Raw genomic sequence first — 19,445 nt, 5'->3', positions numbered from 1 at the left:
GTTGGTAGCGATGCCGGATGCTCTCTGAAGAAGGCGTGAAGCGTTGCCGTGCTTGATCGTCCTCTTGAAGCCGATGCGCCCGATGAAGCTGCGGGTCAATCTGCGAGCGAGTGTGCTCGGTGTTCTGATGGCTGGAATAAGGATGAGCGTGGGTGCCAAGATGAGATTCGTGCTGTTGAATCAGCTGGCAAAGCTGTTGACAAACTGGCTGAAAATCTGGCGAGTCGTCAAATAGACCTGACGCTTGGTAGTGATAAGCATCAAGCGGGTTCCCGTAGAGATCAAGCCGAGGATTATCTTGATGGCGAACCTGTGGATGAAGAGCCGGACAATTCCGAAACGAATCATGCTCAAGCGTTTGGCGAGGTCCATCACCCTGATATGCATAGGGCTCGGAGTGAGGATGAAAGTGCCGGTGAATTGGTGACTGAAGCTGCGTTCCTAAGTGCTCAATCGCTTCATGTTGGTTGCTTCTACTGACAGAATGGCCATAGTCATCGCATTGAGGGGCGGGACCGAGCCTAAGATCGAGCGATACAGTTGAGATCGGCGAAGCTGATGACTGCGAGTTGGCTGTCTGACCCGTGTGCCTTGCCTTCGGGGGAGCTGCCGCTACAGAAAGAGCAAAAATCGCAAAGAGAAGGAAGACTAACATCTTCTCAAGGTCGATTTCTTGAGGAAGGACAAAAGATGGTTTGCGATGCTCAGCTTTCTCTTTAAGTAGATAGACTTTCGAAGAGGCGGTGTCTGTTAATGGCATAGGGCGTGTCATACGCGACGCCCTCGGGCTTTAGGGCAAGACTCGGTGCGACCTGGGACCGAGCAAGCAACATCCTACCGGACCCTTCGTATCTTCAAGCCTGCGCAGGACTCGAACCAAGCAAGACACAGCCTGAGGATGCTTAATGACTCGATACAGAGCTCGGGTCGAGCAAGCAATAGTGATGGAGGAAGCACTGTCGCAGGCGCCGTCACATGACGTTGGTCTAGAAGAGAAAACAATAGGACACATCGGACTCTACAAGAAGAAGAAGGGATGTCTTGATAAATCAGATTTCGTACTGGCCTTCGGGTGTTGAATGGCTGACGTTGAAGGTGAGGTGCTTTTCGGGGCATGGCCTAAGGCCGCGAGTGTCGCCTGCGATACCTCACGCCCTCGCCTCTTGACATTCAGCCCTCGAAGTGCTCGCTTTTGAGAATTGAAGGAAAACAAGAGAAGAGTAAGTAAGAGACAAATTGACCCTCGACATGAGGCTGGGAGGAGGCTGCAACTTACCGCGATTGACGAGGAGGCTTCATGCACTTCTGGACAGACGTCCGCAGGTGCCTCCGTGTCACTACACGAAACCATTCACGTTCATCCCATTTTCCAGCATCAAGCCCTAAACTTGCGAAAATACATGAAGAAGGTCAGAGGGGATATTATCGTAGTTGTGTCGGGGTTCGTGATGGTCTAGTGAATGTAAACTCTGTTCGTCTGGAGCGACGAGATGACACTAAAATGCCTGGAAGCAACACAGCAACCAGGCGCGGGAAAAAAAAAGCTAGACGCGTCGCATTGAGCGCGCCACACGGGTCCCTCCCTCACCACTAATGTCCGACTCGTTTGCTTCCTCTTCATTGCAAGCAAATGGCGGCACAGAGCCAGACGAAAGCCCGTCATCGCCAACGAGGAGCCGTGGAATGGCTGAAAGGGCATCCATGGTTCCGCAAGAGTTCGGCGCCCGTCTCCCGACTCGCATGGCTGATGGTGAGTTGTCGACAAATGCAAAGGCCAGGGGGAGAAAGTCGGCCTCACGAGATGATGCTGCGCGTTGTCTCGCAGAGATTCGAATCCTTGAGAACGAGATAGTGGATCTCGAGAAGCAAGCTCAAGAGGAGGACACACGAAGCGGCCAAGGTCCCGATTTGAGGGAGCAACAATTCGATTTACATCAGTCTGAAGCATTGCGAAGAGAGTTTCAGGGCCTCGACGAGGATACCTTGTGAGTACTAGCTTTCTACAATTGGAAAACTTGCTCGCAGCGAGCAGCCCTGACCAATGTGCACAGAGCAATAATTCTGACGAAGCCGAGACAATCTGCGCTCGAAAAGCTCTTGGCTTGGCTTCCACCAGACAAGCCGCAAGTCTCCGCGCCCGTCTTGTCAGTTGGAGTCGAAGGTTCGGGGCCGGCTTCCAAGGTAGATGAGGAGGTCAACCAGATGTCAAAGGTCGAAACGGCCTCAAGAGATGAGCGGCAATACGCGCTGGTCCGGGAGCTCGAGGAGAGGAAGCACAGAACACAGGAACTGGTGAGTGATGGTTGCTCTTGAGGATTGATGTACCAAAGGTTAAGACCATCGTATTGGAGGGCAGCTTGACGCCTTGTCTGAGTTCTCTACCATCGACTTCGAGTCTTTGAAATCGTCGGAATCGATTCGACAGACGAAGCCCAACCTTGTCGCTCGGACCATTACAGTGAAGGGGATCCTGCCGGGTGATTTGGGGGACTTTGCCATTGAGGTCGAGGTCGAGGAGCAAGAGGGTGCTAAGCCCGGCCCTCGAATCAATGCTCTTCGATTTCGAACCTGCGACGAGATCAGAGATGCCCTAGGAAGACGGCACGTTGAGAGGTGAGAATTGAATGAGACAACCTCAAAGGAGAAGTTGTACATCAGCACAGTCTGACAAACTTTTTGGACGGGCCTCGATCACAGAGTCATTAGACAGGCGGACCTCGGAGCGCTCCTGCTTTCCTTGCGCACGCTACCCAGCCTCGCTCGTTCGCGTCTCGGGTTGATGCGCCTGGTCGCTGCGAGCTACCCAGACCTGGCATCAAGGCACATCAAGACAATGGGGCTTGGAGGTCTATATTCTGATCATCAGGAGCTCGACACCGTTAGCCTCCGTCGGCTCGTCGATCCCCGCGTGAGCGAGAGACTAGTCTTACAAAACTCAAAGTGAGAGAGAATGACCACCTCTTGACGCTACCCTATGACTGAGCCTGGATTTTCTGAGCAGAGGAGCACGCTTGGCCATCATCTTTGCCATCGTCTTTGACCAGTGGGGGCATGCGAGACCCAAAGTACGCGTAGAGCCGCTGCCGCCTCTTGGTTCCGAGCGTAAGTGCAGGTTTTTCCCTCCTCGGCCTTGCCTTCTGCTGCTCAAACCGTGTGCATGCCACCAGTGAATCTATCGGCCAATGCCAAGAGGGTCATCGACGAGATGCCGGCAAGATTCGCTCATCTTTGCGCTCATGCTCCGCTCAAGGATGGACGAGGCATCGCCACTGCCACACAGGTTACAATCTGCGCCTTTTTCGACGTTGTATAAATACTCAGCTTCCTTAGCACGCCTCGCCAGATGGTTGCCCACGCTGGTCTAGAATTGCACTGAATTATTGATGAGGGCCCTGTCGCTCGTCTTCCCCTTGCCACCGCCACCTCGCCATTGCCTGCCTACTTTGGTCGCTTGAGCCTTCTTGCCATGGTGCTTTTCATCCTTACGTTGACGACGCTGACTTTCTGAAAGCAGGCGAAGTTGCACGCCTCTCTCGTCCCCATCGGCAGCCATTTTGAAAGCGGCTCCTTTCGAAGGAATCTTGTCCTTTCGCATCTTGATCAGAGCGCCTCGTTCATCGACAAAGTCATCTTCTTGTCCCACCTCTTCTAATCTTTCTGCATATTCTGCACTCTCGTGCCGCTCTAATTCGGCTTCCTCATGTTCGCTTCTTTGCTCCTCTTCCATGTCCTCGTCATCGTCCTGAGCTATATTGAGGCTTGTGAGATGCGTGTCCAGCACATTCTGGCCTTTGCCTTTGCCCCCCAATCCGCTCGCTTTCGTCAGAACGTCCAATTCCAGGCCCAAATTGCCTTTGTCACGATTCGTAAGCTCGAGACCGGCCTTGACTTTGCGAGAAACGAGCTTGTCTCTCTTCTCTCGTCGTTCGCCGCGTTGCGACTCGACGACATCAGCGAATCGTGGATAACGGTCGGAGTGGAAGCGGAAACGCCTGGCGAAGAATGAACGAACTCCGTCGACATCGCGGTCAAAGTAACTAGGAGTGTGATGGCGTCTCTTTAGTGACATGCTCCCTTTCCCTTCTTCTCTTTCTTCTTTAGTGCTAGTCACTCACTTTTCAGCATTGGGGTGCTCGACGCTGATCATTTGAGGAAAATCAATGAGAATAGGCTCGATCAAAGAGCCGTCCTTGAGAATTACTCGAAGGCCTTCATTATTAGCTCCATCCCCGACGTCAGAATCGCTCTCCTCTCCTTCCCAACTGTCTTCGCTCTCGCCCTTGTCTTGGTCTATACCGTCTTCATCGTCGTCACCGCTCCGGAAGCCATCATTTCGATCGTCATCGTGGCGGATCGCTGGGGCTCTGTAAATCCTCTCAAAGCCCTTGCCTCTCTCTATGCACTCGCCAGGTCTGAGCACATAATCTTGCTCTGCCTCCGGATCTTGACCTCGCAGTCGCAGGCCTCGCTGAAATACGCTTCGATCACCATCGTAATCGTCCTCAACTCCAGCATTCTCTTTGCCGTCATCGTCCCTTCTGATCTCACGCACCATGATGTTGAACTCGTTGAAATCACAATGTATCAGACCAGCCCGAGCCAATCGAACGATGAGGGTCATGAGCGAACCGTAGAGGGAGGCCACGTGTTCATGGGGAAGATCCACTATCTGCCGTAGAGGGAACCCATCGATGCGCGACATGAGGATTGAATGACGGGATTGTGCCAGAGGCGTGGGCACAGGGAACCCGTGTTGGAAGAGAGCCTGCATGAAGTCCCATTCACGCTTTGCAGCCAGGCGGCTGAGGAACATCCAGCTAGGCGAGGTCTTTCTGTTGCTCAGGTAATCTCGCTTTTCTTTGATCTTGCGAAACGAGATTCGTCCCAGACGATGCATCTTGAGCACTACTGTCCTCGCTGGCGGAGAGACTCCTTCCCCTTTCTCCCCATCGTCGTCACCTGGTGGGCCAATCGACTCGGCCAAGTAGATGTCGCTCTCCTTTCCCACGCCGACCCTTGTCCCGACCCCGAGCAAGCTTCCGTTATCCCTCATGGCCTTGATGGCAAGCCAGTCGTATCCTCCGTACGTGAGGCGATACCCGTCGTACTTGATGTTACGTTCTCGTCCGACGAGGCCTCGCTTGGCCAGATCACCCATGATTTTGGTAAGCCCAGAGTGTTGGAGGCCGCATATCTGTGCGACGAGCCGCGTAGGCACCACTTCGTGTGTTATTGAGCCTGTCTCTACGGCCTTTAGCACCCGAAACGCATCGGCGTCGAGATATCGCAGGTCCGTGGCGTTGAGCTTCATGCTCGGCGCTCTGATCTTGGTTGTGCGTCGAAAGAACTTTTTTTCTGATCTGCTCCAACTAAAGTTTTCAACCCCCCCCCCCCCAAAAAAAAAAAAAAAAAAAAAAGGGGGGGGGGGGAGGAGCGCCACAAAAGGATTATGGACAGGCGGAACAGAGACACAAGAAAGTGACGACCGAGGGCTGCAATGCGTGAGCTCAAGGCAAGAGTCTTTTTCACAGGAAAAGAAAATCCAGCAACTCTTGAACGACTTGAATTGGAGTATCATAGCAGTGCAAAGGGTGCATCATCACCTTGCTCGCTCGCATCAGACGGAATTTTGTAGCAAAAGCCTTCCTGGATATTTTTGGGGATATATACTATCTTATTTTCTAGAGTAAGAATATAGAGGCAACTTGCCCGAGTTGGTCTAAGGGGAGGTATTAGAAGACTTCATTGAAATTTCTAACCCAGGAAAATGCCTTAGGCTTTGCCTGCACAAGTTCGAATCTTGTAGTTGTCGCAGAAATTCTCTTTTTTTTTCGGGAATCATCAGCTCCCCAACCTTAAATTTTTTTTTTTCCTCAATTTCGTTTCAATTCCGCGCTCAAAACCTTCAAGCAACCTCAGCAAAGTCCATCATCTTTGACGATGGAGCAATTGTCGCGACAGGCAAGAGGCAAGAGTAATGGGGGAGGAGGGCTGCCTTCAGACGCTCTCAGGAGACGCTTGACGCACATACCTGCTAAACAAGCTCTCCTGCTTCGCTTACCAAACGACAAGCTCAAGGCCGTCACGTTGCACCCGGGCAAGCTTGTCTCGCTTGGGAAATTTGGCTCATTTCGGGCCGACGACATCATCGGTCTGCCCTTTGGACTCACCTTCGAGATCGGACCTGGACCAGTCGGTGCTTTACGCGTTGTGGTCAGCAGCAATCTTGATGAACTTGGTGAGAGGCGAAGATGATCTGCTGCTCCTGCAAAAACTGACCTCTTTTTACACCCGCTCGACAGAGGAAACGAGTGCGACAAACGAGAATATCGACGATGGCGCCAATGCACAGGCCCTCACCTACTTAGACATTCAGGCGCTGAAAGAAGCAGGCATGGAAGGGAAGGACATTGTGCAGAAGCAAAAGGAAGGCTCGACGTCGTTCGCCCAACGCACCGCGTGGTCGCAACAGAAATACACCTTGAAGAAAGAGGCCAAGCATTTGCGCCTATTCACTCCGATCCCTTCAACTCTGACAACGCTCGCAAAATATAACTTCGAAAAAGACTCTGAAAAGGTGCGGGGTCTGCGATTTGACGCTCTGGCCCATACATTGAGCTTCGCTGGCATCGCCCCTGGCGGTCGATATCTCGTCGTCGATGGAGTGGGAGGACTGCTCGCAGGCGCCATGCTAGAGCGAATGGGGGGTGAGGGAAGGTTGTTGGCCCTGAACGATGCCGACTCTCCACCCGCCTTTGACCTGCTCTCCCACTTCAACCTGCCTAGCCAGGTCGTAGACCCTGTCCTGAGATCGCTGCATTGGGCCTCGATAGACGAGGGCTGGAGCCCTGCACACGGAACGCCGACGACATCTTCCACAATACCTCAGACTGCGATGAGCGAGCCCATAACAACTCCAACGGGTCGCCCAGCTACAGATCGTGATCGACAACGGATGCGCAAAAGGCAAGCAGCCCTCAACGGTCTTCTCAAGCTTCGAGGAGACTTTTTAAGGGGAGAGTGGGATGCCCTCGTCATCTGCTGTGGCTACGAACCCACGTCGATTGTTGAGCGCCTCTTACCCAAGCTCGCTGGCTCAGCGAACATCGTCATTCACTCGCCCTTCGTACAGCCACTCATCGAGGCCCATGCTCGCCTTCGCCTGCTACCCAACCTCATCAACGTTAGCGTATCGGAGCCATGGCTGCGCAAATATCAGGTATTACCAGGGCGAATGCACCCGGAGATGATGACAAGTAGCACCGGGGGTGCCATTCTGCACGCTGTGAGGGTATACACCGAGGACGAGGCAAAAGATCAGCGCCGATCTAGTCTTTCCAATCAAGAGACGGCTGCTGAAGATGGGAGGAAGAGGAGGCGAGTTGATGTGATTGCTTGACACGACATTTTTAGACAAACATATTGTACTCTCGATATCTCTTCCGAAAAGAAAACAACTTTAAAGACATCTGTCCAATGTCTGCCTGGCTCTTCACCTAGTGTCGCATGAGGCTTTGCATTTATTTGGATGGCATCCACACGAAGGAGTTGGATCGGCTAGAACGAAGCCGTTGTCAAAGCTCGGACTATCTTAATAAGGTCATGGGACTTTTGCGATGATCCTGTAGACTGCTTGAAGCTCAAAATGCATTTTTTGGAAGTCTTGTGAAATTGTTGGCTGGACGAGTTTCTCGCTCCGCTTGGCATACTGTACTGTACGCAGATGCTGAACCTGTTTGAGTCTTTAGCTAGATGTAGTAGTACTACGTATGCTTGTCCTTGTAAGCGAACATTTCTGCATTGTCTTTCACCATTCTCTTGTCCCACTTTGACCTGATACCTCTGAGCTTCTGCAACCATTCAAGACTTGCCATGGCACAGAGATGCGTCTGTACTACTCGGTGCAACACGCAAGTGTTTTCTTCATTGAGCACCCCACGTTCTTGGCACGAAGCCTACTGAGCTGTCCTCGTGTGCATGAGGTTCCTCCCAGTCGGTCCCTCCGCCAGGAATGGGGCGAAAATGTCAAGCTCCAACTCATCGAGGCGTCGTGCGAGATCGATAACTCTGCACATTGCATCTCTTGGAGCCTCCTTTGTGCTACGCACTGTATTCATTAAATCACTGTCGAGAAATTTACGAGTCTGAAGAGGTGAGCTGTGAGAAGGACGGGCCTCTTCGTAGAAACTCACGGCAGGTCTTTTACAGACCTCTCTTCTGTGCTGACACTGTTCACGGATTGCCGACGCCCTGCTAATTCGATAGCGAGAGAATATTCTGGTACTGTTGCTACGGAACCGCTCGTCGACGTGCACGGTTTCTTGGTCAGAAGAGGCTCCTCGGCCCAAGGCTCTCCTTCCAGCAATACTTCACAAGCTAGAAGGTTTTCAATCTCTATAGCGCTTTGACGACCAGAGCTTCGGCGCATTAGCTTACCCTTGTGCTCAGACTCCAGGCTGGTCCATTGAAAGAGGATGTGATCCTTGCGATCGCGCTTGGAGATGCTTAGAAGACTAGTGCGCGTATGAGGGCTGATGCTCTCGGGCGAAGATGGCTTCTGGCCCCATTGCACGACATCTTGCAGACTGAATTCCTCATCCGCGATGCAATGGACGCCAAAATCATGCACACCCCCTATGCATTTGCTTACATATCGAGGGCCTTCCCTGACGAGCGCAACCCTCAAGATGATTTTCGAGGCGTACTGAAGCGGATGGGACTGCAATGTATGCTGACAGAACAAAGGCCAACATCCTCAGCAGACATTCAGGTCTCCGGTGCAATTGACGTACGCAGCAGCTCCTGTCAAGATCGCGGAGAAAGCGGCTCGATCCATTTGTATCTTCACTGGCTGTGCTGCACATTGCCTCAGATCAGTGACAAGTAGCGTTCGATGAAGGGAGAAGAGCTAGAGCTCGAAGGTCCGACTTCCTTTTGCTTAATCTCTTCGTTTATTATTCCTTTACTAATTTTGAATATAGTTTAAGTGTTGATAATTGTATCATTTCTGTACAGCACATCGCATCGGCGCCAACCGTCTCTTTTGCAACGTCTCGACCTGCCGGGCTTTGCAAATGTTCAGCGAGAGATCACCCAGTGCGCCCCTCTTCCGCTAAGCGCCTTAACCCTCTATTATTCTGCCCTTTCGCTACTGCCGAATCTGATGCTACAGCCGGCATTTGGTCTTCAAGCGCGAGCACGGACCTGCAAAATAACGTCAGGTGGGTTCTCCACATCGAAGGGACAGAAGTTGTGGGCCTCGAGCCCTCGACAACCCTCAATTATTGGCTATAGATGTGGATGAAAAGCTAGAAGCAGGCAACGAGCCAGGTCACACCATCAAAGAAGAGCGAAAGGGTTGCTTTTTGAGGGTATATAAAAAGGGGGGAGGGTTGTAAATGGCACGAAATTTTTGTCCTAACTCTTCCTCATCAGCCCCACTGACCTTAATCCTCACGCTAATCCATCACACAATGGCTGGACTTGTTGACAAGGTCAAGCAAGCAACCAACAAGGCGCTTGCATCTGGCAGCAAGATTACCTCCACCGTCGCCCTCAAGGAAGACAATCCTGAAGAGGGAACAGTCTTCCTCAACAAGCTTTCGGGAAAGAATCTCATCGTGGGCGTTCCGGGCGCCTTCACGCCCCCTTGCTCATCGCACGTCCCTGGCTATGTCGAGCAAGCGGACAAGTTCACCCAGAAAGGCATCAAGAACATCTATGTTGTTGCCGTAAACGACGCTTTCACGACCCAGGCTTGGAAAGAGAAGGTGAGTTTTTGATGTGGACTTCAAGTCAAGAATGTGAGAGGCTTGGAGCTGAAACGATTTTTCTTCAGTTGGGAGCCAACTCGCCGATCGTTCACATCCTTGCCGACGACACTGGAGCCTTCACTAGGGACGTTGGCCTGGGCTTTGACGCCTCAGGTCTCCTGGGCGGATTCCGCTCGCAGCGATACGTAGCTGTCGTAGACGACAATGTTGTCTCGCAGATCTTCGTCGAGGATGCCGCCCCGAATGTTACTGTCACCCAGGCAGGCAATGTGCTCGAGGCTCTCAAGTAGGAAGCGGTGTCCTTTATGACTAGTTGCTCATTCAAGCTATCCCTCTGAGGTCACCAATTGTTATTCGTTGCTCTCTCTCCTTTTCAATCCCATTGTCGAGCGCAAACACAAAATTGAAAGCCCCCAATGGATCACTGTCCTGTTGGGTTGACGATCGTGGAGAAACATATCCCTCCTCAGGAGGAAAAGCGACGCCCGCCATTGGGTGCACATCGGGAGTCGGATCAGTCACAGGTGCACGTGAACCTGGATTCCTCATGTTTTTTTTTTTTTTTTTTTCCTTCGCGTCATTTCAAGGGCAAAGAAATCTCGAGAAGAGACAATGCACGACGGTACGCAAGGGAGCCTATTGGTCCTGGCAGCAGACGATGTAGAGGACGCTATTCTCCTGGCTCGGGTTGGCGACACCGACGAACTGATTGCGCTGTTGCAACGTCACTCTTCTCGCTCTCTCCTAACGGGTGCTACGATGGGCGACCTCGTTCGGCAGATACAAGATCCTGAAACGGGAAACACCTTATTGCACTACGCATCAGCCAATGGACATTCCAGTCTCATCAAACGTCTCGTGGAGTTGCTCTTGCAGCAAAAAGCAGAAGGAAGAGAACAGGAAGTCGTTGCGCTGGCCTATCTCCTACGAGCTAACAAGAGCGGAAACACGGCGCTGCATTGGGCTTCTCTCAATGGACAACTCGAGGTTGTACGAATTCTCATCGATACGATCGAGGGACTAGCGTCGCAAACAGAGGGTAACAAACAAGGGATAGCAGTCTCAAAGCAAGACGAGGATGGTGAGGAAGAGGACGAAGCCAAAAGGAGGAGTATTTGGGATGTCGTCAACGCCGCAGGCAGAGGCCCGATGAGCGAGGCACAAATGAATAATCAGGAAGAGGTCGTGAGATTTCTCCTCGATCGCATGATCGCTGCGACCGCTTCTTCGCCGACCGCAGAGCAAGATACTTAAGTACAGTTCATAGATATCAGCGGAATGGACGGATCGACATAATTCCCCTAGTTGAGACATGTAATGTAGCAAATATATCTTATTTTCTTTAACGGTCTTTTTTCTGATGAGATCAAACTCGGGTTTTTGTCAGGTAAGTGTGCCTTTTTTTCCTTTTGAGACTTTTATGCTTTTAAACGCGATGATTTAGAATCAAAATGGAAAGTTAAATTTGTAAAAAAACGCCAAAAATGCCATGTCAAAGCTTACAAGCCAACCTGTTATGTGACTCTGAAGCTGTGATTGCTGTGCCTGTGCAGCATTCAGCCTTGGAAGTCTTCATGCCCAATTCTCTAGAGCACCTAGCTCTTCGCTTCTTGCTCCTTTTGGTCTTGGGGGGTGGTTGACATCATCTACTTTCTCGGCCCACATCTTTGCACCCACGAGCTTAAGAACGATTTCTGCCAAGGCCAAGCTGGATGTTAATCCAGGGCTCTCAATCCCGCAAAGCGTGACCATCGCTCCACCTCGCTCCTTTTGCGCTATCTCCGGTCCTTGCCAAAACGGGTCGCCTTTCCCTACCTCTCGGGTAAGAGCTTCCTGCCAGATTGTCTGCATACCCAGATTCTCGCTGCGATGCCATAATATCCCGAAGTCTCGGAATCCATCACCGGGTGCACAAAGCTTTGGTCTGAGGCCCGCATAGTCGGGAGATAGCCCATGCCGCGAGACTCCCGGGAGAAAGGAAGAGACACTGGCATGCATCGCATCCAGACGTTCTTCCTCGCTCAATCTCGATTGTGAATAAGGCGACGGCTGCAGGGCGACCAAGCTGGAAGACCACCAGTCCTGCATCTGATCCGAGGACGTGTTAGGAGGGTAGAGCCAGTCGGTGTCGGGTCCAAAGCGAATGTTTCCGTCCATGTCAAGGGTGAGGTGTGCTGACGAAGGGCTTGAGAACTTCTTGCTTACAGCTTGAAAGGCCACCATAGATTGACTCACTGCCCAACCCCTGATGCTGCCCGAGCGCTTTCTGCGATTTACCCATATCGGGAATTGGATAGATGAGCCGACTGACTCTGTCGACTCCACCTTTGGATTTGGAGTAGCTGGCGTAGTTTCCTTTGCTAATCCATGCACCAATGCGATCCTCTCTGCCCCCTTTCAGATATCCGTCTCTTAGCAAGGAATTTAGGGCTGCGGGGCCGTTGAGTCCAGCAGCATTGATGACGACTTTCGCCAAGAGAGTGTCGATCTGTCCTTCGGTTTTCGTCTGTACGATCCAGCCTTGTTCTGATCCGTCGCCTCCTCTCTTTCCTGTGGTACTTCTTAGGCTCGCAGAACTGGGTGCTAGGCCTACGACAGCGGTGTCATACACGATCTCGGCCCCTTCTGAGTTAAGGATGTCTTGCTCTAACTTGGCCATGAGCTCGTGTGAATTGACGATGCCCGTCTTTGGACTATGCAATGCCCACCCAACCCCTTCTCCCAAGTCCGGTTCGATGCCTCTAGCTTCTTTCCCGCTAAGCAGGACTAGGGGAGGAGCGCTTCTCTTTCCGTCAACGACTCTCGAGCCCCAATTCTGATCCTTCTCCTGGTCGAGGGATCGCATATGTGCAAGGACGCCCTGCAGATACTCCTTTGAAGTCGGCGGCCCAACAACGAGCTTCCCAAGCTGCTTGACCGGTACCTTGTTCGCTCGACAATAATCATAGAGCAGATCTCGTCCTCGCAGGCAGAGATTCGTTTTAAGCGATTCTCGAGGGTAATAGAGGCCCGCATGTATCACTTCGGAATTACGTGATGACGTCTCTTCTCCTACACGCTCATGGCGTTCCACCAAGAAGGTGGTCTTGTCCGGCCATCGTCTCGTCAGCGCCCGCGCTACAGCCAGGCCAACGACACCTCCGCCTACAATGAGGTGGTCGACTCTAATGTCGGGAGGATTTTCTGGAGAGGCAAAGCCATCCCTGATTTCGACAGGCAGTGTTGGATAGAAAGGGGGTATGGACGAAAATTGACGGGTGATCGGGGCCGTACGGGGGGATGAGATGCGTTGTGGGAAGCGCAGAATGGAGGACATTGGTGGTGAGAGATGATTTCCTTCCCTAATAGCACGCTACCTAGAAAAGCTCTTGGTCCGTGCACCCCTTTTTGCAAAACGTCCTCTCTTCAACTTAGCGACGATGAATTTACTTGAAACCGACGTATCTTCCCTGAGTCAAGATCAGGGTGGAAGATGCTATAATTTGAAGATGACAGGAAGCAAGGCCTGGTTGTCAAATTGGTACTGTACTGTACAATTTTAAGATAACAATACACCCTAGCTTGATGGGCTTGTGAGGCGAATAATTCAGATCTCGAACACGCCTCAGAGCTAGCTAGCTTTGGTCTTCTATGGCTTTCCAGAGGTGGCGGGTCCTTTCACGTTGTGCTCGCGATTCCTCGCGATTTCTCGCAGTACGGGCAATGCGCTACGTAGAACGGGTCAATAAGAAAGCGATATACGAATGGGGGTCCAAGCTTACCTCTTCACGGAGGCATTGGTTCAGCTCTTCTTTAATGCCGTTGCAAGATCCGAGGAGACGGTTCCAAAAGCCGTGCTCGTGACATTCTTGGAGCCGTTGAATTAGCTCTCCGCAATCTGCTCTGGCTGTGAGTACGCGGTAGGCTCAGTTGTGCTGTTCAGTTTCCCAGATACCCACGCAACTTCTTGTCGTTGGCGAGGTGCTAATTGTCAGATGGAAGCTTCTGTGTGAGCTTTCCGACTCGAGGCTGCTAGACGAAGTCTTCTTACATTTACTCACAGGGTGCATAATCCTTCTTTAAGGGTGGGCTGACCTCACGATTTGCTCTCGCCTTCGGATCCTATTTGTTCTTCTACAGCGACCACCTCCTTGACCGCTCTACTGTTATCACACTGCGCTACGTCTATGCGATTCGACTACCAACGACGAACGGTGCAATGTGTCCGTTTTAGGAGCGTCGTTTAGTTTGTAGGATTGAAAATTGCGTAATGTTGCGCAGTGTGCATTGTTCCACGCGAGCGGGAAATCGGCACGCTCGTTCTACAATGCTAGGCTCGTCTCGCTTCCCGCAATTACTCCACCACTTTCTCTTCCCCTCGGTTATAATCATCATAATGGGTGTCACCATCGACTCAATTTCGCCCGGAGATGGCAAGAATTACCCCAAGCCTGGTGATACTGTAACTATTCACTACCACGGTACCCTGCTTTCTGGGGCCAAGTTTGATTCGTCCTACGACCGCAAGTCTCCTTTCCAGGTAAGAGAAACATGTGGGCTCTGTATCGTGTTCGTGAGCGCTGAACTTGAGATCTTCTGGCAGACCAAGATTGGTGTCGGTCAGGTCATCAAGGCTTGGGTGAGATCTCACTAAAAGTCTTGGAGGGACAAACAACTAATCCGCTGAGATTCTAGGATGAGGCAGTTCCTAAACTCTCGCTTGGCCAGAAGGCAAGGCTGACCGCCACTCCCGACTACGCTGTGAGTGCCATTGTTAGCGGGTCAGATGGTCAAAGATAACTCAAGCCGCCGTGACACCACCAGTACGGAGAGCGTGGTTATCCCCCCGTCATTCCTGCCAATTCGACACTAATTTTCGACGTCGAGCTCCTCGCCATCAACGGCAAGAGTGCTTAGCAGTATTGCCTTTGAAGGACATTTTCGTTCATCAGGCAAAGCAAGGAACAAAGTAGGCCGTCTCGGCATGCGGACAGGGAAGGATCCTGATTGAAAGCTTGAAACTTTACACTGACGCCTGGATGAAGGTAGCGGGAACAAATTTAATCCTCTCCTTCAGTGGTTAGTTTCATGGAATGCAACTTCTTGTAATCTTGAGCCTTGGAAGTCGTGAACAATCGAGGGTACTTAACGGCAAGAGTAATGATACACATCCCCACTTGTACCAACGGCGATGACACTGTTCCCGAGACGCTTCAGGCAGCGAGAGCATCTGTTGACAGATGTCCTCAAGTCAGTGATGGTCAGAATCCAAGTGATTGGTCTAAGCTCACAATCTGGCTTCTGTGACTTTCACACGCCTGCTATGAAGCACGGCCGAAATTTCGCTGGTCTGCAAAGCTCTCTCTTCGAGGACGTGTCGGGTAATGGCACTATGGTTGCGCTTGGATTCAAGTTGATGCAAGGCCTTGCTTGAGAAACGTGTAACCTGGGATAAGCTGACGTAGGGAGGCAAAAGGTCGAGGGCGGCTACCGAGTCGATGCGAGCGCCATGTCGAGCAATCAGAGAGAGGGCAAGCGCAAGCATGAGAGAATCGCCGGGATTTGCCTCGTCCTCGGTTCTTGGGCGGAGATAGATGCGAAGCAACGTGAGAAAGACGTCTTCGGCCTGACCCATTTCGTAAGTCCGAACGCAGTAAGCTTCGGCCTTTTCGTGATCTCCCAATTTATGCACATATATGCCGAGGGCGCCCTCATGTTGGCCTAGCCTTCCTAAGAGCAAAGCTCGAACTTCGAAAAGATCTCCATTGTCGGCCGGCAACCGACTGAGTATGCGTTCGGTACGGTATTGTTGGGAAGAGTGGAGAAAAGCTAGAAGCTGGTCTACCTTCAATTTGCGTTGGTCGGCTTCTTGCTGCTCGAGGGCCCTACGAAGAAGCATCAAGGCGAGCTTCTCATGAAGATGAGGATCGCCTTCCCCCGCGACGTAAATCAGGTGGCGCAGGTACTGCAGGCAAAGATCCTCGTTGAATTCTTCTAAGTCGGCAACGATGGAAAATCGTGGGAGGAGCGATACCTTGCCCGCGTCGGCCATGAAGATCTGGAGATTGTGTCAGTTCCTTATCAGAATTTTCAAAAATGTAACACTCACTTCCATGCCAAGCTGACTGTTGACGTCTAGTACCCAATGCGAGGTTTTGAGAATAATATCGATGTGCTCTGGTCCCAGGTTCTGTAAATATCTGATGGTCGGACCAAGCTTCTCTTCCACATCGTCCTCTTCATTGCTAAATCTGGATGAAAGGCAACACCTTTTGAGTCCACAGGATCTCGTCCAAGATGACGACAGAACTCACTCGCGAAGAAGATCTAGTGCTTTTTCGTGGAGCTCCTTGGTTCCATATAGGGCGATGAGCTCCGAGAATCTCTGTCCGGGTGGGTAGAATGAATTAATGACTTTTCCATCTTAAGAGCTCCTTTATCCCGAGACAGCTGACCTTGCGCTCCATAAGAAGACCCTCAACCTGCTCCACCTCACAATAATTCTCCAAACGGCAGAGGGGACCGAGAAGAGCTGGCTTTGTGAACAGGAAGGTCTTGAAAAGGGCAGTATCCACAGTCTGCGCTACAGCGACCAGCTGATCAAGATCGAGGACCTCGAGCGGTTTCGAAGGGATTTGAAGAAGCCATTCGTCGTTGCGTGGCATCTGGTGATGAGAGTGATCTGGTTTTGTCTCAAGCAGTGACTTGAAGACTCTTCGACGGTCGGCCAAGAAGCGGCTGAGCGCGTCAGTCGATCTTCGATACCTGTCTTGTTCCTCCTTGCTGACGGTAGCCTCGGGCTGCTCGATTACATTCTTACGAGACTTACTTGATTGTATCGAACAGGCGTCATCTTCGTATGTGCCGGCCGCTTTGAGATGCCCAGCAGGGCCTTTAGCGGGGCTGGAGTTGGAGCTGGGTAGCGAGTCTGCTGCAACGAGGCTCTGAGGTCGCCGCCCGAAAAGACCTGTCAATCTCGAGCGGTCCTTGGTAATTGGCACGGAAGTAGAGGCCGTGACATTCATCTCGGAAGCGCCATCGCGTTGCGCGTTGACCCTCTGTCGACCTCCGAAAAGCTCGAACCACTGGTCTTGTTCTCTTGCCAGGGATCCTGAAATCTCCGAGGGATAGAGGGCAACAACCTTTGCTGGGTTGGCTTCAAGCTCGATGAAGACTTCGATCGCCTCGTCGAATTTGCCAGCGACAAACAGAGAAACAGCGTAGAGACCCACTATGAGCGCCCTTCTCTCTGCCTGATCAAGGAAAAGAGTTTTAGAAGCGACCAGAATTCATGTCGCTAGGAGGGGGAAAACCCACCTTATCTTCCATGAGGACTTCGTCGATGGAATCCAGAAGCGCCAGCGCCTCTTGATATTCACCAGTATCGACAAGCTCGTCGATTTGCTTGCTCCAGCTTTTCATTTCCAAGCGCCAGATCGATGAACCGACTCTCTCCAGCGCACCTTTATCCGTTGGTTCGACGGCTACGTAAATGGGGCTCTTTCCTCCGCTTCTCGAAGGCGTCAGCAGCCGGACTGAGGGTGGTGAACCAGCCTGGACGGGGCTGCCATCAGGCCATGTCGGGGGAAAGGTCATCGTCTGAACTGCTGCCAAGGTCTTAGCCGATCGGATCTGAATGTGCGGCAGATTGGAGGGCGACCCGCCATCCATGGCTCCCGTTGGAAAGAGGGAGAAGACGTAGGGTTTGAGATAAACTGTCAAGGTCTACAGGGGTAAGAAAGGAGCCACAAGAGCCAAAGGTAGACAACGCACCGACTTCCTCGGGCGTAGCCCGCCAGTCCAGACCGTCTCGCCTAGTCGGTTTACCCTCTTCGTTCAGGAAGGCACCCATACCTTTTGGCGAATCGGTGGAAACGCATTACGTTTAGCAATCCCAATCTTCCGATCCTGTTATTTATTGAGCTCACCGTCTCGACACACCAGGACTTCTCCTTGCTCGACTTGGACAACGAGTGGCTTCGCTTTGCTGCCCATGCCAATGTATCCGCCCAGACCACCGAAAGCAGCGCCAGCCATGGCGGCCATCCCTCCGCCCGCAGATGTGGGCGCTGCAGGTTGCGTCGCAGAGTTGCCCCGCACTCCACCGGGGCCTAGCTCTGCACCGCCGGGAAGCAGCGGGATGGTAAGGGATTGACAACGCCATTCGAAGAGGTCTACACGAGGCCCAGACGTGCTCGAAGTTGGCACGTCGAGGATTGCCGTCAATGGCTTGGAGTCGATCAGATCGGCCACCGATGAGGACGAGGCAAGAGGAACGGTGAGGATCGCGTACTCAGCCGAGCTATAACCCATGAACAACGTCGTCGGACTTGGGAAGGCGAGTGAGCGAGGTGTGTGAGGCAGCGCCAATTCCTGTGGTGACGGGAGTAGAATCCATGAAAGAAAACACCTCAGCTCAGGAGAAAAGGCGACGCTTTCAAAGACGTGCAGCTGGTACAAGCAAGAGACGCTCACCTTTGTGTCCCAGAACGACCCATCCACCCATCGAAGGATGACCAGCTTCCGTCGGCAAGCGACTACGAGTGTTGTGACAAGCGTCATGACAGTGGCGCCTTCGGCATTGCCCTGAGTGGCAAGTGCGAGCCTAGCATTGATCGTCGACCACTTTTGTCTCTCTTCCTTATCCCTCTGAAGTTCTTCCATGCCTCGTAGGCCAACCGGCAGCGTTTTGTTACTGGAAGCCAGTGCGCCGAACTTCCTTCCAAGAGTGGCGTCTGAGGGTCTATAAGCCTGTCCGAATGCACTGGATCCCAAAAATCGTCTGTTCTGAGAGCCGAAGGCATCGCCAGACCCGTTCTTGGAAGGACCCTTCTGCACGGACGTGTCGATGAGAAAGGCCACAGCGCCCTTTGTCTGGCTCAAATGGATTGAATGTTCGGCAGGTAAGAGGGGCAAGCTCTGCACCGATCCTGGTCCGCCGCTGTTGAACGACGAGTTCGCACCGGCATTGAGCTTTGGCAAAGAAGAGAGTTCGTGAAGTGCGACGGTATTGTCGCACAGGGATACAAGAAGGTTGGCCTCGCGTATCACCTGGAGCTTCTCGACCACCCTCGAACTCTTTGATAGCCGCACCGCCCACGCTAGCTCAGCTGTGGCCTTGTCCGTTGCTATACTTTCCTGATCGTCGCTGCTGCCGCCCTCGGGGAGTCTGTACGCGGAGATGGATCCATGACTGCCTCCAAGGATCACGTTGCCGGCATGAACGAGAATGGCATCGACGTGATCTTTGTGGCCTACCACGACGGCATTTGCCGATACAACGGTGTGCATGCTTGTCGATTGGGACCACACTAGGCAGGCTAGTGATTGGAGACTCCCGTCGTGGCGCCCACGCCCAAGAGGACAGCTCTCCTCCTTGGGCTGCTGAGGAGGGCGATAAAGACGCAACTGGCGAGGAAGCTGACGAACCGGAAAAAGGCCTGTCGCGAGACGGCTCGCTCCTGCAGTGGCGTCCGCGAGCTGCTGAAGATGCGCCGAAGGTTGGGAAGTGCCATGTGACCTCTCTCTTCTTTAGGTTGGCCGCCCTCTTTCCTCCGCTCCCCTGTGCGTTGTGGTAGTCGAGACTGGTTGCTTAGAATCTCCGTGTCCCGAATCGGAGCAGGCGGTCACCCCGGCTTTTTCGGAGCACGCTAAGTACCTTGCCGCCTTGCCGGAAAAGGCGCATCTCACTGC

At 52.4% G+C, this 19,445-nt stretch overlaps 11 protein-coding genes and 1 non-coding gene across 12 annotated transcripts; 7 read left to right on the top strand and 5 right to left on the bottom strand.

The window, feature by feature from the left end:
• Positions 1 to 1,593: 1,593 nt before the first annotated feature.
• FA10DRAFT_258144 (hypothetical protein) lies at positions 1,594 to 2,617 on the top strand (the record flags this gene model as incomplete). The annotated part of the gene is made up of 4 exons (XM_025519890.1): positions 1,594 to 1,750; positions 1,826 to 1,985; positions 2,052 to 2,292; positions 2,357 to 2,617. The coding sequence occupies 4 exons, from the start codon at positions 1,594 to 1,596 to the stop codon at positions 2,615 to 2,617; spliced, it is 819 nt and encodes a 272-aa protein (XP_025381155.1).
• FA10DRAFT_37079 (hypothetical protein) lies at positions 2,505 to 3,507 on the top strand. Its single transcript, XM_025525454.1, has 4 exons — positions 2,505 to 2,613; positions 2,698 to 2,940; positions 3,002 to 3,102; positions 3,168 to 3,507. The coding sequence occupies exons 2-4, from the start codon at positions 2,780 to 2,782 to the stop codon at positions 3,311 to 3,313; spliced, it is 408 nt and encodes a 135-aa protein (XP_025381154.1). The 5' UTR covers positions 2,505 to 2,613; positions 2,698 to 2,779; the 3' UTR covers positions 3,314 to 3,507.
• Positions 3,003 to 5,334, bottom strand: FA10DRAFT_264550 (hypothetical protein). Its single transcript, XM_025520694.1, has 3 exons — positions 4,116 to 5,334; positions 3,168 to 4,037; positions 3,003 to 3,102 (listed from the first exon to the last, which is right to left on the bottom strand). The coding sequence occupies exons 1-2, from the start codon at positions 5,309 to 5,311 to the stop codon at positions 3,362 to 3,364; spliced, it is 1,872 nt and encodes a 623-aa protein (XP_025381153.1). The 5' UTR covers positions 5,312 to 5,334; the 3' UTR covers positions 3,003 to 3,102; positions 3,168 to 3,361.
• Positions 5,335 to 5,699: 365 nt separating this feature from the next.
• Positions 5,700 to 5,812, top strand: FA10DRAFT_t10. Its single transcript has one exon. It is a non-coding gene; the product is annotated as a tRNA-Ser (tRNA).
• Positions 5,813 to 5,913: 101 nt separating this feature from the next.
• On the top strand, positions 5,914 to 7,474 carry FA10DRAFT_277636 (Gcd10p-domain-containing protein). The gene is made up of 2 exons (XM_025523394.1): positions 5,914 to 6,238; positions 6,303 to 7,474. The coding sequence occupies exons 1-2, from the start codon at positions 5,941 to 5,943 to the stop codon at positions 7,397 to 7,399; spliced, it is 1,395 nt and encodes a 464-aa protein (XP_025381152.1). The 5' UTR covers positions 5,914 to 5,940; the 3' UTR covers positions 7,400 to 7,474.
• Positions 7,475 to 7,692: 218 nt separating this feature from the next.
• FA10DRAFT_277635 (hypothetical protein) lies at positions 7,693 to 8,889 on the bottom strand. The gene is made up of 4 exons (XM_025523393.1): positions 8,793 to 8,889; positions 8,437 to 8,731; positions 8,193 to 8,376; positions 7,693 to 8,124 (listed from the first exon to the last, which is right to left on the bottom strand). Exons 1-4 carry the CDS (start codon positions 8,862 to 8,864, stop codon positions 7,956 to 7,958), a joined length of 720 nt encoding a protein of 239 aa, XP_025381151.1. The 5' UTR covers positions 8,865 to 8,889; the 3' UTR covers positions 7,693 to 7,955.
• A 141-nt stretch (positions 8,890 to 9,030) lies between these two features.
• On the top strand, positions 9,031 to 10,170 carry FA10DRAFT_264547 (Redoxin). The gene is made up of 2 exons (XM_025520693.1): positions 9,031 to 9,770; positions 9,839 to 10,170. Exons 1-2 carry the CDS (start codon positions 9,474 to 9,476, stop codon positions 10,061 to 10,063), a joined length of 522 nt encoding a protein of 173 aa, XP_025381150.1. The 5' UTR covers positions 9,031 to 9,473; the 3' UTR covers positions 10,064 to 10,170.
• A 181-nt stretch (positions 10,171 to 10,351) lies between these two features.
• Positions 10,352 to 11,122, top strand: FA10DRAFT_264546 (hypothetical protein). Its single transcript, XM_025520692.1, has one exon. It carries the CDS (start codon positions 10,386 to 10,388, stop codon positions 11,025 to 11,027), a length of 642 nt encoding a protein of 213 aa, XP_025381149.1. The 5' UTR covers positions 10,352 to 10,385; the 3' UTR covers positions 11,028 to 11,122.
• Positions 11,123 to 11,202: 80 nt separating this feature from the next.
• FA10DRAFT_277633 (FAD dependent oxidoreductase) lies at positions 11,203 to 13,089 on the bottom strand (the record flags this gene model as incomplete). The annotated part of the gene is made up of 3 exons (XM_025523392.1): positions 11,203 to 11,947; positions 12,009 to 12,956; positions 13,047 to 13,089. 3 exons carry the CDS (start codon positions 13,087 to 13,089, stop codon positions 11,346 to 11,348), a joined length of 1,593 nt encoding a protein of 530 aa, XP_025381148.1. The 3' UTR covers positions 11,203 to 11,345.
• A 262-nt stretch (positions 13,090 to 13,351) lies between these two features.
• Positions 13,352 to 13,991, bottom strand: FA10DRAFT_264545 (UPF0287-domain-containing protein). Its single transcript, XM_025520691.1, has 4 exons — positions 13,814 to 13,991; positions 13,712 to 13,736; positions 13,535 to 13,650; positions 13,352 to 13,480 (listed from the first exon to the last, which is right to left on the bottom strand). The coding sequence occupies exons 1-4, from the start codon at positions 13,820 to 13,822 to the stop codon at positions 13,388 to 13,390; spliced, it is 243 nt and encodes an 80-aa protein (XP_025381147.1). The 5' UTR covers positions 13,823 to 13,991; the 3' UTR covers positions 13,352 to 13,387.
• FA10DRAFT_264544 (FK506 binding protein) lies at positions 13,735 to 14,935 on the top strand. The gene is made up of 4 exons (XM_025520690.1): positions 13,735 to 14,292; positions 14,356 to 14,391; positions 14,448 to 14,513; positions 14,577 to 14,935. Exons 1-4 carry the CDS (start codon positions 14,149 to 14,151, stop codon positions 14,667 to 14,669), a joined length of 339 nt encoding a protein of 112 aa, XP_025381146.1. The 5' UTR covers positions 13,735 to 14,148; the 3' UTR covers positions 14,670 to 14,935.
• Positions 14,898 to 19,138, bottom strand: FA10DRAFT_248415 (hypothetical protein; the record flags this gene model as incomplete). The annotated part of the gene is made up of 10 exons (XM_025519490.1): positions 18,706 to 19,138; positions 18,228 to 18,630; positions 17,681 to 18,125; positions 17,526 to 17,606; positions 17,070 to 17,467; positions 16,208 to 17,005; positions 16,067 to 16,137; positions 15,862 to 16,003; positions 15,044 to 15,810; positions 14,898 to 14,982 (listed from the first exon to the last, which is right to left on the bottom strand). The coding sequence occupies exons 1-10, from the start codon at positions 19,041 to 19,043 to the stop codon at positions 14,898 to 14,900; spliced, it is 3,528 nt and encodes a 1,175-aa protein (XP_025381145.1). The 5' UTR covers positions 19,044 to 19,138.
• Between the last annotated feature and the right edge of the window lie 307 nt (positions 19,139 to 19,445).

Source organism: Acaromyces ingoldii (assembly GCF_003144295.1).
Source record: "Acaromyces ingoldii strain MCA 4198 unplaced genomic scaffold FA10scaffold_1, whole genome shotgun sequence".
Lineage (NCBI taxonomy): Eukaryota > Fungi > Basidiomycota > Exobasidiomycetes > Exobasidiales > Cryptobasidiaceae > Acaromyces > Acaromyces ingoldii.
The sequence above is the reverse complement of the archived record's forward strand: the minus strand, read 5'-3'. Positions and strand labels throughout refer to the sequence as shown.